Source organism: Oryctolagus cuniculus, chromosome 17 (assembly GCF_051225735.1).
Source record: "Oryctolagus cuniculus isolate XC-2025 breed Fujian yellow rabbit chromosome 17, ASM5122573v1, whole genome shotgun sequence".
NCBI classification, from domain to species: Eukaryota; Metazoa; Chordata; class Mammalia; order Lagomorpha; family Leporidae; genus Oryctolagus; species Oryctolagus cuniculus.
In genome coordinates this window covers 1031528-1048782 of record NC_142883.1, presented here as the reverse complement: position 1 = coordinate 1048782, position 17255 = coordinate 1031528, and the positions used below count along the sequence as shown (strand labels likewise).

At 71.3% G+C, this 17255-nt stretch overlaps 4 protein-coding genes and 1 long non-coding RNA gene across 6 annotated transcripts; 2 read left to right on the top strand and 3 right to left on the bottom strand.

The window, feature by feature from the left end:
* Positions 1-755: 755 nt before the first annotated feature.
* On the bottom strand, positions 756-4452 carry MCRIP1 (MAPK regulated corepressor interacting protein 1). Its single transcript, XM_051828323.3, has 5 exons — positions 4259-4452; positions 1939-1992; positions 1739-1857; positions 1529-1630; positions 756-1422 (listed from the first exon to the last, which is right to left on the bottom strand). Exons 1-5 carry the CDS (start codon positions 4333-4335, stop codon positions 1358-1360), a joined length of 417 nt encoding a protein of 138 aa, XP_051684283.1. The 5' UTR covers positions 4336-4452; the 3' UTR covers positions 756-1357.
* Positions 4415-5716, bottom strand: PPP1R27 (protein phosphatase 1 regulatory subunit 27). The gene is made up of 3 exons (XM_051828316.3): positions 5028-5716; positions 4781-4931; positions 4415-4615 (listed from the first exon to the last, which is right to left on the bottom strand). The coding sequence occupies exons 1-3, from the start codon at positions 5215-5217 to the stop codon at positions 4492-4494; spliced, it is 465 nt and encodes a 154-aa protein (XP_051684276.1). The 5' UTR covers positions 5218-5716; the 3' UTR covers positions 4415-4491.
* LOC149121055 (uncharacterized) lies at positions 5386-8763 on the top strand. Of its 2 annotated transcripts, none has more exons than XR_016224399.1 (2): positions 5386-6433; positions 6723-8763. XR_016224399.1 is itself a non-coding variant. In XM_089318579.1 (2 exons), the coding sequence occupies exons 1-2, from the start codon at positions 5386-5388 to the stop codon at positions 6907-6909; spliced, it is 1086 nt and encodes a 361-aa protein (XP_089174705.1). In that variant the 3' UTR covers positions 6910-8763. The 2 variants fall into 2 exon arrangements, 1 of the variants encoding a protein (XP_089174705.1); XM_089318579.1 differs by having other exon boundaries at positions 5386-6284.
* On the bottom strand, positions 8413-15323 carry P4HB (prolyl 4-hydroxylase subunit beta). Its single transcript, NM_001171047.1, is given in 13 exon segments — positions 8413-9134; positions 9512-9598; positions 9703-9884; positions 10012-10132; positions 10212-10412; positions 10497-10622; positions 10706-10810; positions 13494-13631; positions 13730-13863; positions 14208-14414; positions 15096-15186; positions 15189-15200; positions 15202-15323. Coding segments are annotated over 13 exon segments (1530 nt in total). The 5' UTR covers positions 15247-15323; the 3' UTR covers positions 8413-9053.
* Positions 10817-12585, top strand: LOC149121054 (uncharacterized). The gene is made up of 2 exons (XR_016224400.1): positions 10817-11266; positions 11311-12585. It is a non-coding gene; the product is annotated as an uncharacterized LOC149121054 (long non-coding RNA).
* Positions 15324-17255: the final 1932 nt, after the last annotated feature.

The window sequence follows — 17255 nt, the reverse complement described above, 5'->3', positions numbered from 1 at the left end:
CCCTCCCGCTCAGCCACACCAGGGGGCGTGGTGGTGTTCAGGCCCCGCAGAGGGCCCAGGTTGCAGGCTAAGAATGGCAGGAGGCTTGGAGCCAGTCACGCCTGTCTCAACACAGCCAACTTCCCTCAGGTACCCCCAAAGGTCCCAGCACCCCTGAAAGGGCGGGACTTCAGGGCAAGCACCGCCCATCCTGTGCAGGGGAGACCCAGTGGGCTCCCGGCCAGCACCCCTCTTGCCAGCAGCCGCAGCACCAGGCGGGCGTGTTAATAACAATCTCGTCAAGTGCACCCACAGGTGCCGAGCGCAGCGGGCTCAGCACCGGGGCCGGCGGCGTCGCGGAGAAGCCCCCCACCAGGGTGGTCTCTGGGGAGCACGCTGCCGAGCCTGGCCAGCAGCACAGGCAAAGCGCTTGGGTGGGCACCGTGCGTCCCTGCCCCCCCACCGCCAGGTCCTTCCTGCTGCTCCTGCCCAGCCCCCCCGGAATGTTCCGGGAAAGGGTGCTCCGGGAATGAACTCCACCTGGGCTTCTGTTCAAGGCGCGGCAGCATGTAGGTCTGGGCGGCCCAGCTGCTTCCACATTTGAAGGTCAAGTGCGTCAGGTCTCCGCCCAGCAGCCAGACCCCTGTGCACACAGCGGGGGCGCCCACTGCCTCCACACCTCCTTGGGCAGCCCCAGCCTCTCCGTCTCCCAGAGGCCCACGCCGGGACCAGGCTTTGCAGCCCCGCTGGGCGTTGACAGACCACCAGGGGGCCGACCCTGTGCCACCTGCTTTTATTCAAGGGTCCTCAACCTCCAGGGCCACAGATGTCCGACTTCCGGGGGCACAGGGGGAAGGGGCCGGGTGACCCAGCACGTGCCAGAGAGCCGGGACAGCGGCAGCACCGCCTCGGTCAGCCTCGGCCCCCTGCCCAGGGGGGCGACTGTGCCCAGACACTGGGGGCCAGGCCTCGTTGCTGGGGAATCCAGCAGTGTCCCAGGTGCCGGGCCAGGGTCATCCTGGAGCCGAGGCAAGGAGGGGGCTGGGCGGCGTCCAGGCCAGAGGGGGGCTGGGGTCCGGGGGCGGCCCTCGTTCTCCTTCCTGGCCACCTCCAGGACAAGTCCCACCTGGGGAACAAAGGCCCTCTCCCCTCTCCAGATCCTGTGGTGGCCAGGGCCAGGGAGCTGGGGCGACAGCAGGTGATGGGAAGAGGGGCTGGGGCGGGGGAGGCAGGGCTGGCGGGGCCTGACCCCCACAGCGACAGGGCAGCCTGCAACCCCCCCAGAGGGAGAGAGGGGCTCGGGGCTGGGGCGGGCTTGGCGGTCAACCCCAGGGCCCCCAGTGGCAGGGCGACGGCAGGCACACCCCGTGCCCCGGCCTTAGGACTTCTTGGTGTCCGGCGTGCTGCGGCGCTTCAGGTCACTCAGGTCGATGGGCTTGAAGCCTGCCGGGGACGGAGCGGTCAGTGGCAGGCACAGCCCCCGGGGCGCCCTCCCGGGATGCGGGCAGCAGCGGAGCGGCGGGCTGCCCCCGCGGCCGGCGCCACTCACCCTTCAGGCTGGGGTTGGGGACCTTCTCCACGTACTCCTCCACCAGGCCCCGCTCGCTGCCTGCCAGCCGGCTCCGCAGGTCTCTCTCCACGCCCTGCCAGGCTGCAGCCGAGCGAGCACCGTCAGGGCGGCCGTGGCCGCCCGGATCCCGCCGCCTCCCCGCCCCCGCCCAGCACGGGGCTCCCAGGCGGGTGGGGGCAGCGCACCCACCCTCGTAGATGAAGCGCACATTCTCCTCGTGGGCGGGGGTGAAGATCTCGCTGCTGTTGGAGGGCGAGCGGGGGCTGCTGTTCCTCCTGCCGTTGTACACGACTCTGGAGACAGGGGAACTGGGGGGCCCCGGCGCGTGAGGGCCGGGCCGGGCGCCGGGCAGGGCGGGGGCCACCCTGCCCCGGCTGCCCACGACCCACCTGCTCATCGCGGGGCGTCTGGTCCTGGCCTTCCGCTGCCAGATCCCTCGGCCTCTGAAACAGGAGCCCCAGAGCCGGGAATGGGGCGGGCACGGCCCTGGGCAGCAGTGGGGAGGGCACGGGCACACCTGCCTCCTCCCGCGGAGCTGCGACCAGGCCGTGTGGCCCCAGGGCACCCTGCCAGCTGCCCCTGAGGTTCAGGGCCCCCTCCGAGGTCCCGGTGGACCTGGCTCAGCCCAGGCACACCGCGCCTGCGGCCTCCTGAGGGTGAGGGCCCCTGCGGCGGGGCCCGAGCCCGGAGTGTCCTGAAAGTGGACTCAGACCAGGGTGCTGGGGGCTCCTGGGGGTCTCCTGGGGGGGGGGCTCTGGGCCCCGGCATCTTTGCCGCCTCGTGAGGTCAGCAGCTTTGGGCTCACGCTGGCCACCTGGTGCCCCATTGCAGCTGAAGGAGGGGGCTCCCACCACGGCCCACTCAGCTGTCACACACACACACAGGCAGGAAGGGGCGGCGCCCGTGGCAGCACCCGGCTGGCTCACCAGGTGAACTCTGCTTCCCGCCCGCTGCCCGGGGGTGCACAGCGGATGGAGGTGACCAGGAGGGCAGTGCTCGGGGCGGGCCTGGCCGGCGCCCACCTCCTGGGCCTCCCGCCCGCCCTGCCTGCCTGCCTCTCCCTCCACCCAGCCCCAGCTCCTCTGGCTGCCTGGCTCCCAGCCACGTCCTGCCCTCAGTGTCCCCCAGGCCAGGGTCCCTACAGAGGCCGGCACGGAGGGTGTGGGGCCTGAGGCGTGGCTGGGGAGAAGGGAACCCTGGGTGGGCAGGACGCTGGCCCGCCGCTCTGCAGCCTGGGTGGCGGTGAGTGGGGGCACAGAGCGTGTCCGGCCAGTGACCGCCCCGGGCCACCGCCCACACCGGCCAGATGCGGGGAGCTCGGCGCCTGAGGTTCTGAACCGGGCGCGTTCTCTCCCTTGGACCGGGTGCAGCGCGAGATGAGGCGCCTCGGGCAGCGGCCCCTCCCCTGCTTCACACCCTCCCGGGGACCCTGGCCGCCCGCCCTTCCTGCCCTCCGGCCACCAAGCCCCCGGCCCACCCGTAGGTTTTGGTTTCTGAGAGGCAGACAGCGAGAGCGCCCACCTGCTGGTCACTCCCTGCGCACCCATGGCGGCCAGGCCGAGGCCAGGCGTCCCCGGAGCCAGCAGTGCGGCCTCCAAGGGTGCATGCGAGTGGGAGCCGGAATCGGGGCCTGGGCCCAGGGACGTCTCGCCTCTGGGCCTGCGGCCTCGCCCCCACCTCGGTCCCAGCACAGAGCCCTGGGGTCCACGGCTGCTGTTGTCCACCACCGGCGCACAGGCCACAGCTCCCGGTGGCCGGCGGTCAGCGCCCCTGCCCCGCCTCCTCCTGTGAATCCCTAGGGTGCGGCACCCCCATCCAAGGAGAAGAAGCCCCTGGGGACACAGGAGGCCCGACCTCACCGGAGTCTGGGGGCTCCTCCCCGCACAGCCAGACGGGGGGGGGGGGAGCGAGGAAGGCTCCGCCCGCGGGGCCCAGGAAGACCCCTCCCCCGCTGCGGGCGAGGCAGCTGGCACCCGGGGGCGGACCCCGCGCCCCTGCCCCTCCCAGCAGTCGGGCACTGCCGCGGCCGGGCCGGGCCAGGACCGGGCAGAAGGCGCCTGCGGAGGCCCTGCCCCTGCACACAGCCCCGGCCGCGCCCGGCCCTCCGGCGCCTGTGCGGCTCCTGCTTAGACTCCACTTCCCCTGCGTGCTCTGGCCCCTCCTCGGCCAGCAAGACCCTGGACGCGAGCTGCTGACCCGGGTGCCCCAGGACGCTGCTGTCCTGGAGGCCAAACAGCAGGGGCCGCACGCGGGCGGCTACTCCAGGTCCGGCCCGGTCCCCGCCTGCGCTGCCCAAACCCCCCGACTCATGGCCGGGGGTCCGGGAGCAAGGCAGACGGGGCCGCCTCTGACGGGCAGCCACGCCGGGCGGCTTCCGGGCCGGGCCGGGGCCCCGCAGCGCCGCCATCCACGCCGCGGTCGCGTGGGGGCAGGCGGGGCCTCGGCGCGGAGGGGGTCGCGAGGGCACGGCCAGGTCAGCCCGCACCCCTCCGGCCGCCCCCGGGCCGGGCGCCACGTCCGCGCCTGCACGCCGGGGGCCCCTCGCGGCCCGCACGGCGCGACCCGGCCCGGCCTCCCGGTCACTCCCCCTCGCGGCGGCCGCGCCCGGCCCCGGCGGCGACCCCAGGGCGGGGCCGGGCGCGGGGCGGGGCCGGACGCGGGGCCCACTCGCCCGCCCCGCCCCGCCGCCCGGCGCCGCGCCCGCCTCACCTCGCCCGGACTCGGCCGCCGCCGCCTCTTCCAGCTGGGGGGCCCCGCCGGAAGTGACGCCACGGCCGGCGGCGCATGCGCGGCGCGGGGCCACGTGACCGCGCGCGGCGGGGACGGCGACCCCCCGCGGGCCGGCCCCCAGTCACGAGGCCAGGCTGCGGGCTCGGGAGTCGCGTTTATTGAAAAAGTACAAAGTGTCACCATAAAAAATCCACCTGGAGGCGGGGGCGGGCTCAGTCCATCTTGGTCTCTCGGAAGAGCTCCACCAGGTCCTTGAAGTCCGGGTCGATGAGGTCGGAGGGCAGGTCGCCGTCGTCGTTGGCGGCGTCGCGGTCGGCCCCCAGGGAGATGAGGTACCTGGGGGCAGAGGGCGCCGTGTGCACGCGGACACGCGCACGCGGACACTGCCCGCTCGCCCCCGGCGTCGCCCTCTGGCGCTGCTCCGCCGAAACCCGACCCGTCGGGAGCCGCGGACACCCCGAAGGCCGCGGGGCCCCTGCGCTCCCCGCGGCCGCCCCTCACCTGGCGATCTCGGGGTACCCGTCGCTGCAGGCCATGTGCAGCGGCGTCCAGCCCGCCTCGTCGCGCTGGTGGATGTCCGCGCCGTACTTGACCAGCAGCTTCACGCACTCCAGGTTCCCGCAGAGCACGGCCTCGTGCAGCGCGGCCAGGCCTGGGCAGGGCGAGGGCCGGCGGTCAGGGCCAGGGCCAGGGCCAGGGCCGAGGCCGCGGGCTCCCCTCCCTCCGCGGCCGGCAGGTGCGCGCTCACCGGACGGGTGGATGGTGTCCAGCGAGACCTTGCGGGCGCGGAGGAAGCGCCCCACCTGCTCCAGGTCGCCCTGGCGGATGTGGTCCAAGAAGAGGACATCGTTGGGGAAGCGCACGCTGCGGTCGGCCAGCAGCCGGCGGCGCCTCTGCCGGGGGCTGTAGCGGGCGTAGCGCGCCGTCCTGCTGGGCATGCCGGGGGCGGGGGGCAGTGGGTGCGCGCCGGAGCAGCGAGCCGCCTCTTTCCTCGGGCACCCCGCTTCCGGCTTATATAGGGCGGCGGGCGCTATATAAAGCCGCGCGGTCACGCTGCCGGTCGCGAGGGCCTGAAACCGAGCTGCCCCCGTCCCTGGCTCGGGATCATGTTAGCGGCTCGTCTTTCGGCCCACCTGTCGTGTGTCCTGCCAAAGGGGTCAGATCCTTCCTGGCCACCGCTCCCTGCCCCACAGCTGGACGTAGAAGGTGCTGGACAGAGGGCAGGAGGAGGCCGAGGACGGCCGAGGTCAAGGCCGTGGTGCGGCGAGGGCCGGTGTGGGAGGTGGCTCACCTGCCCGAGGCCAGCTGCCCATGGAACCGACTTGCGCTCACGGGGAGGGGCACCCGCGTGTGGGGGGCGCCCCTCTGCCCCGGCCTCCCCGGGCACCGCAACCTGCAGGATCCTGGGAGTCCTCCCGAGTGGGCTGCCTTCACTTCCGGCTCAGCCACCGCCGGGCTGCGGGCGGGAGCTCAGACCCAGGCCTGAGGGGGCAGGGCTGGCCCCTGAGCAGGTGGGTGTCCTGCCAAGCCTGCCCAGGGGCTGCTGGGAGCGCCCCCGGTCTCTGCCTGCATCCCCTTTCCATGAAGGGTCCTGCCCACTGCAGCAGGACCTCAGCTGGCCCCGTCCTGAGCCGGGCTGGGAAGGCAGGCGACGGGGGTCGGCGGCCTCGCTGTGGCGTGGGGGTGGGCCCCGGCAGGCTGGTCTCAGCCGGCAGAATCCACAAGCCTGGCGACACCGGCAAGAAACAGCGCTGACCCAGGGCCCTGCCTGCCGGTGTTGTCGCCTGCCTCAGCACCCAGGGCCTCCCCTGCTCCCGCCCTGCCCTGCAGCGCCATTCCTGCCGCCAGGCGCCCGCTGTAGCCGCCCTGGGCCTGTGCCAGGCCCCGCTGGTGTCCACATTTCCAGGGACTGGGAGGGAGGGGCCGGGCTCCGGGGAGTCGGCTTGTTTACGGCTCACGCTGCCCCTCCCACCGAGGATCCGGAAGAAGCTGGCCTGTCCCTCAGGTGCGGCCCAAGGCGAGCTGAGCGGGCTCAGGTTTCTGTGTGGGTCAGGGAAGGCCCCTGAGCCCTCCGGGTCCGAGGTCGCTGTGACGGGGTCTGGGTTCCAAGCCGGGCCGTCGTGGGAAGCTGGCCAGAAGACCAACCCGCGGCAGGTGGTGGGGCTGGTGCTGCCTGCACACAGCTTGGGGAACACCCTGTGGGTCCAGGGCTGGGCCAGGCCATGGTCCAGAGCCAGGACCTCCCTCTGGGTCTCCCACGTGGGCAGCAGAAACCCACGTACTGGAGCCATCATGCGCGGACCCCCAGGCGCGTTGGCAGGGAGCTGGGCCGGAAGCTGAGCGGCTGGGGCCCCACCAGGCACTCCCCCAGGGACGTGGGCATCCACTGGGCTCGGCCCGCCCTGGGACCCTGTGTGTGTAGCTCTGTCCCCGATTCTCCCAGGTGGCCTGCCTTGCTCAGCTCGACTCCAAGTTTCAATTCCTGGAGGGGGGACTGGTCACGGCCCCTGGTGCAGACGCGCGCCACCCAGCTTCCCGAAGCCGGCACAAACAGCGAGGGCGAGAGCTGGCACACGCTGCGGGAGGCCCGAGGACCCAGCATGGCACGCGGGCCGGCAGCTGCTTGGTAAGGTTCTAGGCCAGTGGCTCCATGCCCACTGCACAGAGAGGACAGGAGAGGGCGAGCCTGGGAAGCTGCCGCCCACAGCCCAGCCAGGAGGCCTGGCCGAATGCTTGGCCGCTGTGTCTGCAAGGGGCAAGGTGCTGGTGACTCACCGCCCTCCCCCGAGCGCGTGACGGCAGCTGTGCCTGGTCCCAGCCTGCCGTCCGGAGGGCCAGGTCCCCGCGCAGCTGGTCAGCAGGGTCATCCGCACTTCCACCCCTTGTAGCTCCTTTTAGCTGTGTCTGGACGGGTCCTGTTCTCCGGCCGGCCGGTGTCCTGGGCAGGCCCTGGTGCCCACCCCAGCCGGGACGGTAGGGGAGGACCTTCCCTCTGTGAGGGCCATTTGGAGGTAACGTTCCTGGGCCACACAGGCTTGTCCGTGTGGCAGGGACCTGCTATGGATGGACTGGGTCCTGCCTGCGGTCACCATGGCAGGGCCAGACCCAGGGATCCCACCTTGTCCAAGGTCACATCACGGGGCTGCAAACACCCTCCCACCTCTGGGCAGCTGCGGGGAAGCTGGCCGGCGGTGTGGCCTGCAGGGCCCTCGTGGGCGGCAGGAGCAGCCCGGGCTATGTGAGAGCAGTCGTGGAGAACCCCACCCCACCCCACCCCTGCCACGCGTGCTGAGCGGAGGCCCCGGGACAAGGGCAGCAGCTCCGGCGGCCTGTGAGCACCACTGCCCACCGGGAGCCCTCTCCAGCCTCAGAGCCTGACCCTGGCCTCCACGCCCACCCTCTGGGGGACACGCGGTCCCCAGAGCTCCCAGGAGGCAGTGCGCCCCAAGGGGACAGCCACCTTCTTGACGTCACCTCAGGCTGCTCTGGTCTGGCGACACAGCACAGCAGCCCGCCCCCCCCCCCCAGTGCCGTGGCGAGAGCGTGGTCCGGCAGTGGCGCACCACAGTGTGGGTGGCTCCCGGAGGTCCCCCAGGCCTCCACTGTGGCTGGAAAGAGAGCCGCGCCTGGGAGGAGTGCTCGTCCTCACCTCCCCCTGCTCTGCCGGCCCCTTCAGCCCCACCCCATGGGCTGGGGGGACACTGGTGCAGCAGGTTAAACCTCTGCCTGTGACTCCGGCATCCCACATGGACGCCGGTTCAAGTCCTGGCTGCTCCACTTCCGATCCAGCTCTGCCGTGGCCTGGGAAAGCTGTAGAAGGTGGCCCAAGTCCTTGGGCCCCTGCACCCGTGTGGGAGACCCGGAAGAAGCCCCTGGCTCCTGGCCTCACCCTGGCGCAGCTCTGGCCGTTGGGGCCGTCTGGGGAGTGAGCCAGTGGATGGGGGACTCTGTCTTCCCCTCTTTCTGCCTAACTCTGCAACTGTAAAACTCAAAGACGACAGAGGCGGCCCCGAGTAGTAAAATTTCAACTTTATTTGGCCAATGTGTTGGATTCCAAGATTGTGGTGCAGATGCCCGGAGAACCGTCGGCTTCTGGCTGGGCGCTGGCATCCTTGGCTGGGTCCCAGCCTGGGAATCGGGGGAATTGGGGTCCTGCTTCCGCCTTGCATAGGCCACATGGGAGAGTCCAGCGGCCAGAGCAATGCGCCGGCGACGGGAGCCCTGGCTGGAGGAGGGAGGGGGCTGCCCAGGCCTGTCCTGGGCCCCGCAGCTGGCAGCCACAGTCCCCTCCTCCTCCGACAGTCTCCGTCTAACCAAAAAAATGGCAAGGGCCGTTCCGGTCCTGGCTCCGCCGGCCCAGGTGGCAGGGACTGTGTCCAGCTGGCTCCACCCGCCCCGCACGGGGCCAGGCGTCTCCAGGGAGGCCCAGCTGCGGCGCGACAATGCCCTGACGTCCTAAAACGTCTCCAGATCCCACGGGTGGAGTATTCGCCGTGACCCCGCGACCTCTCCAGTGTGAGATCCGGGACATCTGTGTGGCCTCCGGACGACACACGTGTACAAAAAAGTACATCACGGTTAAAAAACTGCCCGCCAAGACGGGCTGGCCTGGAGATAAATTCCTTTCCAGAAACTGAAAAGCACAGGAGGCGGCGGCTCTGGCGCGCGGGCGTCAGGTGCGCGGCTGCCCGGAGGGCGCCCCGGTCGCGGTGCTGCCCGTGCAGGCTCCGGGGCGTCGTGGTCAGGCCTGCCCGGCGGCTCGCGGCCTGCGGCCTCACAGCTCGTCTCTCACGGCTTTCTGGTCGTCGTCTTCTTCCAGGTCCGGCTCCTCGGCCTCTTCTAGGTCCTCCAGACCCTGGGGTGAGCGAGACGGAGGTGGACTCCCGGCCGGCCACAGCCCAGGAGCCCAGCCTGGCCGTGGCAGGGGCGAGGCGTCCCGGGCTCGGCACCAGAGACCCGCGGGACACGTGGCGACACAAGCTCCTGCCGCCATGCCCGCCCACCCCCGGGGGGCGCCACAGCTCCCTCCCTGAATGCACGTCCACTTCCCCTCTGGGTGGCCCCCACGGACCACTTCCTCCCCCGCACAACCACCACGGCCCGGAGGGAGCTCCAGGCACCGCCGGGCAGGTCGGCGGACAGGAGGCGCGTCGGGAAGACCCTGAGCAACACCCCGCCACAGCCCCGGGGACTCGGGGCCGCCGAGGCCCGCGCCGGCCTGCGGTCACTCACGTCCTCGTCTCCCGCTCCGTCCTGACCGCCGCTTTCCAGGAACTTCTTAAAGCCGTCCAGCGTCCGCTCTCCGTTGTAATCGATGACCTGCGGGAGGAGGGAGCGGCGCGTGGAGCCGGCTGCTGGGGGAGGAGCCGGCTGCTGGGGGAGGAGCCCGCGCCCGCCCGCCCGCCCGCCCGCGGGGGCCGCACCGTCCTGCCGGGGCCGGCCGGGAAGAACTTGAGCGTGGGGAAGCTGTGCACTTTCACCGCCTCCACCTCGTTGGCCGTGGAGTCCATCTTGGCGATGACGATGTCCTGGTGCTCCTTGTACGTCTCGCCCAGCTTGTCCCAGATGGGAGCCAGCTGCTTGCAGTGGCCGCACCAGGGCGCGTCTGCGAGGGAAGCGCTCTGAGGGCTGGTGTGGGCGGGGCCCGGGGGCGGGGCCAGGGGCGGGGCCGACTGGGAGGGAAGCGCTCTGAGGGCCGGTGGGGGCGGGGCCGGGGGCGGGGCCGGACTCACAGAACTCCACGAAGACGTTCTTCTTCTCGTCAAAGGCCACCTCCTCGAAGTTCTTCCCCACCAGCACCTTGACCGGCTGCCGGTCCCAGTCCTCGGGGAGCTCCTGGCTCATCAGGTGCGGCTGGGCAGAGAGCGCACGGTCAGGGCCAGCCGGCCAGCGCGGGCCGAGGCCAGCCGGGGGCCGCCGAGCCCGCCCACACCTTGATCTTGCCCTCCAGGAAGCGCTGGCAGAACTCGGTGATGCCCTCGGCCGTGAGCTCGTCCGACTCGGGCTTGTACTTGGTCATCTCCTCCTCCAGCGTGATGAGCCGCACGGCCGGGCACTCCTCCTTCTTCAGCCCGAAGAACTCGAGGATGCGCTGGTTGTCGGCGTGGTCGCTGTCGATGAAGATGAACAGGATCTGGGGAGCAGAGGAGGCGCCAGACCATGCGGCGGGGCGGGGCGGGGCGGGACGGCTCCCCCCCCCCCGCGGGGCGCCGCCCACCTTGCCCTTGAAGCCCTCGGCCGCCTGCTTGAAGCCGCTCAGCTTGCCGTCGTGGTCGGCCGCGCTCCTGGGCAGGAACAGCAGGATGTGTGTCTTGATCTCACCTCCGAAGATTTTCGGGGCCGTCTGTCACACACACACGCAGGCCGGGGCTGAGCCGGAGCGCGGCGGGGCCTCCCGCACCCCGCCCGCCGCGGCGAGCCCCGCACCTGCTCGGTGAACTCGATGACCAGCGGCAGCTGGTTGTGCTTGATGAAGTCCAGCAGCTTCTCCTTGGTGACCTCCCCCTCGAAGTTGTTCCGTCCCTCGTCAAACTGGACGAGACAGGGACAGCACAGTGCCTGGGTCCAGTCCTGCCTGTGCCCCTCAGGGCCAGCAGGTGGCGCCACTGCCACCCTCGCCGGAGCCCCGCCAGTCTGGCCTGGCTCTGGCCCTGGGCGCAGGGCGTTCGCAGAGGGGGCGGGAGGACAGATCTCACCATCCCTCCTGTCTCTCATACACCTCAGGAGACTAACGCAAGGAGTCAGGGCTGTGACCTTGGCTGCCCCGCTGTGGCCCCCGAGGGACCCAGGGGGAGACCGGCCAGACGAGGCCCACTGGACGCAGCCACCATTGGGGCTGTCAGTGCCCTTCCTCCCACAGGCTCTGAGTGGCCGTGCCGCTCCGCCAAAGCCTTTTCCCAACCGCGCCCGCGCACCTGCCGGATGCGGGATGGGGACAGGCGAGGTGGGGAGGGGGGACAGGCGAGGTGGGGAGGGGGGACAGGCGAGGTGGGGAGGGGGGACAGGCGAGGTGGGGAGGGGGGACAGGCGAGGTGGGGAGGGGACCCAGCCGTCCTAGCAGCGTTACAGCTGTCTGCAAGAACAGGTCCACACGCGAGCTCCCAGGTCCCGCCGACCCTCTCCTGACTGCCCACTGCCCGCCATGCCTGCCGTGGACAGCGGAGCCCCTGCGGGCCCGCCGGCCTCATGGCCTGGTCCAGAGAGGGAGCTGCCAGCCCTGGCGCCCGCTCTCAGGGACGCGCCCATGCCCTGCCCCAGGCCCGCCACGGCCGCTCCTTCCGATGGCCCTGCCATGTGCCGAGGTGAGAAGCAGCTCCGGCCGCAGGAGGCTTAGGCCTTGGACAGACACCACTGCACCTCTGGCCTCACAGGCCAGTCCTGGAGGCCATCGGGAAGACACCGTGGGCGGCCCGAGACCCCGGCTGCTGGAGATGCCCGGGCCCCAGGGAGACCATGGAAGCCACCGCAGAAAACATGACGGTCAGCCAGGCCCCCTTGACCTGTGACCCCAGCCAGGACTCGGCTGGCTCCAGGGCTCCGGTCCCCACTGGCTTTGCTCACACAGCTCTCTGGGCAGACAGGAAGTGGCCCGAGGGCCCCAGGAGGAGGAACAAGCAACGGCCGAGACCCAAGGCCCGGACGCCTGTCACATCCTCCAGCTGTTTACCGAGCCCGCCACGGCGGCCGCCCACAGACCACGGCTCCGCCAGGCTTTGCCCAGGACGCCCGCGGCGACGTTTGACCTCCACAGATGCCTGAGCCGCCCTGCGTGGGGGGGGGGGGCTGCTCGCTAACTGGCACCGGACCAGGGTCAGCTGTGCCAGCCCAGGTGGACGCCACCGCGCGGGCACCAGCCTGAGCCGCGGCTCTGCTGTGCAGCCGGGAACAGAGCGGCCTCCCGACGCGCGCACCAAAGCCACACAGCCACTGCGCAGCCGCGCTCCAGCCCGCCAGTGACGGGGACTGAGCGTGTGGCCGAGCAGACCCTACGGGATCTGTCACTCTCAAGGGGTGTCAGAGAAACCCCCTAGAGGGCCAGGCCACGGCAAGTGGGTAAAGCCAAGGCTTCTAGTGCCTGCATCCCATATGGGCGCCGGTTCGTGGAAGACAGCCCAAGTCCTTGGGCCCCTGCACCCACTGGGAGACCAGGAGGCAGCGCCTGGCTCCCGGCTTGGGGCTGGGTCAGCCCCGGCCATTGCAGCCATTTGGGGAGTGAACCAGCAGATGGAAGACTTCTCTGTGCACCTCCTCTTTCTGTAACTCTGCCTTACGGATAAATAAAATAAATCTTTAAAAAATAAAATAAAGAATTTTCCTGGGGCTGCCGCTGAGGCACAGCGGGTTAACACCCTGGCCTGAGGCGCTGGCATCCCATGTGGGCGCCGGTTCGAATCCCGGCTGCTCCACTTCCGATCCAGCTCTCTGCTGTGGCCTGGGAAAGCAGAGGAAGATGCCCAAGTCCTTGGGCTCCTGCACCCGCGTGGGAGACCCGGAGAAAGCTCCTGGCTCCCGGCTTCGGATCGGCACAGCTCTGGCCGTTGCGGCCGTCTGGGGAGTGAACCAGCGGGTGGAAGACCTCCCTCTCTCTCTCCTCTCTGTGTAACTCTAGCTTTCAAATACATAGATAATCTTAAAAAAAAAAAAAAAAAAAAAAAAGAAGGCTCTCCCCTGTAACCTGTGGGCCAGGACGTGATCCAGGCACCTGCTCCTCGAGGCTCCGCCCACCTCCCCACCTCTGGGAGGACAGCTGAGTCAGCGCTGAGACCAGGGCAGGGGAAGGAAGCCGGCCGGCTCCGCCCTCCTCCAGGAAGGGATGAAGCTGCTCACCCCCAGATCTCCCAGCACCGCCCGCGGGGCCCTGGGGCCCGGGACACAGGCACGCAGGCCAAGCTCAGGTGAGCAAGTCCGCCGGCACCGCCTGGCAACAAGACAGGGCCTGGTGCACGCCCCCCCCCGCCATGGCTTCACACTCACAGCACAGACCCACCTCCAGGGACTCGTACGCGGCCCTGCCCCCCACCTGGCCACGGGACGGCCCCAGGTCCCGGCCCTGTCCCCCCCACCTGGCCACGGGACGGCCCCAGGTCCCCGGCTGGCTGCAGTCAGCCCCGGATCCTGGCGATGGGGAGGGGCTCAGACAGACACGGCGCCTCCCCCTTGCCAGCGCTCCTGGGACAGGTCAGAGTGCGGGGCGGCACGAGGGCGGGGCGCTCACCTTCTTGAAGAGCACCACGCCGTCCTGGTGCACCTGGTACCTGGAGAACACGTCGCTGCTCGCCGTGAGCCCGAACGGGATGTCGTCGGTGGCCTCCGCGGCCAGCAGGAACTGCTTGGCCGCGTCCGACTCCACGTCCTGCAGGGGCGGCCACGCGTCAGGGGCCCCGCCGGAGCCGGCAGCTCCCGGGCCACGGGGACCCCTTCTCCAACCCCGACAAGAATTCGGGTCCCCACCTTGAAGAAGCCGATGACGGCCACCTCGCTGGACTCCACCAGCGACTCCGCGGCCGCGCTGTCGGCCAGGGTGGTGGCAGCCGGGCCCGTGCGCTTCTTCAGCCAGTTCACAATGTCGTCGGCCTCCCTGCCAGCTACACCCAGACACACAGGGGAGCGCCCAGCCCGGGGCAGTTAGCTCTGCTCACGGGACCACAGGCCCCCGCCTCCTCCAACCCCAGGTCTCCTGCGCACAGGGGAAGCAGCCCAGCCCTCCGTCTGCCCGAGGGCCCCGCGCAGGACAGCAGGCTCCGGGGTCAGGAGCGGCCGCCGCGGCCAAGGCACTCCCCGTTCCAAAGGTGAACGCGATAACGGGCAGGCTGGTGCCCAAGGGCCAGGCCTGCCCGCGGCCGACCACCAGGTCAGCTGGGTCCTGACCACCACCCAGGGCCGCTGGCAGGGCTTCGCTTGCGCAGGACGCGGCCCTGGGCCCGCACACCTGTGTACTCCTTGGGGGACGTGGTGTCCCCGTTCTTGAAGAACTTGATCGTGGGGTAGCCGCGGACGCCGTACTGCTGGGCCAGGTCCGACTCCTCGGTGGCGTCCACCTTGGCCAGCCGGATGTCGGAGCCCTCTGCCTTCAGCTTCCCGGCCGCCTTGGCGTACTCAGGCGCCAGAGCTTTGCAGTGGCCGCACCAAGGGGCATCTGGAAGAGAAGCCGGCGCTGGGTCCCAGCCCCGCCTCCCCCCTCTCCTCCCCTAACGGCCTTATCGCCTCCCGAGATAACCCCTTCCCGAGTGCACGACCCGGCCGCGGTGACAGGCCAACCCCTGCCCTTCTCTGCTGCTCCGATCGCCGGGGGAACAGCAGCCCTTGCCCCGCGCAGGCTCCCCCAGGACGCGCAAGCGGCTGGGGCAAGGGCGCTCCGGAGCCTCCCTGTAGACTGCAGCAGAGACGCGCGCCCTGGGCGAGAAGCCGCCGAGCCGGTGACACCGGCGCACCTGCGCGCGGCTCGGCCCACCTGTCAGCCAGGGCCGGGGGTGCCGCGCCCCCGACCGGCACGAGCCGGGTGTCCGCCAGGAAGCCGCGGCAGGTGGAAGGCGGGGCAGGGGCAGGGCCAGGGCTCGGCGCAGGTGACCAAGCCGGCCGGCGCTGGCCGCGGCGCACACAGGCCCGGCCTGTTTTTCCTCCCCTGACTGGGGGCCCCCGCCATGTGCACGTCGGACACAAAGGCACCTCCCCGGCCCCGGCCGCGCGGTCACCGCCGGGAGGCCGGGCTGCTCGCGGGGGCGCGCCCGCGGACGTCCAGCCCGGGACGGCCGTGCGAGGGGCCCGCGGCGCGCAGGGAGGGGAGCGCTCGCCAGGCCGCGGCCCGGCCGGCACTCACAGAACTCCACCAGCAGGTGCTTGTGGGCCGCCAGCGCCTCGGCGAAGTTGCTGCTCTTCAGCACCAAGACGTTGTCTTCCTCCTCGGGCGCGTCGGCGCCCACCCGGGCCGTCACGGCCAGGGCGAGGCACAGCACGGCGCGGCGCAGCATCTCGGGCGGCGGGCGGGGCGCTTCGGTTGGCGCCGCCGGGACAGCCGAGGCGACGAGAGCGCGCGACGGCCCCGGCCTCGCCTTTATAAATCCGGGCCGCGGGCGCGCCCGCCCCCGCCCGCGCGCGCCCGCCCGCGCGCGCCCGCCCCGCCCAGGCCGGCCTCCGATTGGCGCGCAGGCCCCGGGGCCCGCCCTCGCCGAGCTTGGATTGGACGGCCGCACCAGGTCTGGCCCCGGACTCGGAAACGCTGCGGAGGCCGACCTCGCCCCCGCCCGCGATTGGCCGAGGGGCTCGCGCTCGCCCTGTTCCCCAGCCCCTCATTGGTTCCCGGAGGAGAACTTTCTCTCCCTCGACTTCTGACTGGTGGCCGTCGCGCACACCTTTCGCGGGCCTGGAATGGCTGCTGCTTTCGGCAGCCCGGGCTCGGCGGCTCCTGATTGGCCGAGAGGTGCGCGCACCCTGCGCGTTTCTTCGTCGAACGTGGCAGTGAGGCGGGGCCCCTGGCCGGGGGGCGGAGCCGCGCCTGCGCTCCCGAAACCCCTCGTGTTGCATTCTGACTGGACCGCGTACCCCTGACTGGCACCGCCCTCGGGGCCGCAGGCCGGAAGCTGGGTGACGCCATTTCCGGCGCGCGTGCCGCCCGTGCGGCGCCTGCCTGGGAGTCGCGGGTCGCGCGGCGGCGGGTCCGTGCGGGGTGCGGGACGCGGTGCTGGCGAGGAGCGCGCGGCCGAGCTTCTCGCACGTCGAGCCTCGGGGAGGCCCGCGCTCGTCTGTCCGACGGCGGGGCGCGCCCGCCCCTTGCGCGCGGTCTTTCTTTGTACCGCAGCTCCCAGGACGCGGGCGGGGGTCCCCCGGGGACCCTCCCCGGCCCGCGGGGGCTGCCTCAGTTCGCGGTGCAGACTCCTGAGAGTTTGTTGACACATTGTGTCTTGTTTGTTAAAGACTTATTGGGAAGAGAGAGGGAGACAGACTTTGCAGCTGCTGGCCCACTCCCCCGTGGCCAGGCCTGGTGCCCCCGTGGTGCGGGGCCTGGGCACCCTCTGCTGCCTCCCCCGGCGGCGGAGCAGGTGTGCCCGCCGGGTACTGGAGAGCGAGTTCTCGTCTCCCCTACAAAACTCAACCAGAACTCCACCGGCCAGTCCCGGCCGGCTTGCACCTGCTGGAGACCTGCCCCCGCCTCGCGGGGCAGTGGGCCGCGGGCCCAGACCCGGTGCGGGCTCCCCCGCCCGCGCGGCCGGGTGCCGATTGCTTCAGTTGTGGCGCGCTGGCCGCCAACGTCTTTCCGACCAGCACGAACGGTTTTCACAAACCGCAGCCGGGAGCCTGGGGGTGTTCGGGAGGTATCAGCTCGCGGCTGCGCCGGAGCCAAGCAAAGGGGCCGAGGTCGATTCCTTTGCGTGGCCTCGTGGTAGCCTGGCCCCAGCGCACAGGGCAGGGCGTGCTCACGCTGGACACGGGACGAGGCGCCCGGAGCAGGCCGGGGTCCTCAGGCTGGTGCTGGGCTGTGACTGCCCTGCGGTCCGGTGGCCATGGCCGAGCGGAGCCACGGGAGCCTGACGAGGACTTCGGCCCGCGTCTATCACACCTTGCACAAAGTCGGTTCCTGGGGAGCTGGAGGGGAGGCCGAGACCGCCCCCCCCAGGCCTGGGAGGTGGGGCAGGTGCTGCTGGGGGGCGGCGTGCGTGGGCCCAGAAATCTTGCAGGGGCTGCACGTCGGGGGTGAGTGCCCACGCGGTGGCCGGAAGCGTCTGGGCCACAGGGGATCTCCAGGACGCCAGCCCGGGGAGTCTCACGCTGAGAAGGCACCCGTGGAATCCTGGCTGAGCCCAGCCCCTCGCCCACCCTCTGGGAGAGGCGACGGGGCGGCTCCTGGCACCGGGCAGTGTGGGGCAGTGGTGAGCGAGGGCCGCAGTGCAGGACGATGCTGGGTCTCAGCCCCGTACCTACCGCCCACGGTGGAAACCTGGGAGCCGGGGGAGGGCGGCGGGCAGGGGCCAGGCCTGGGCGT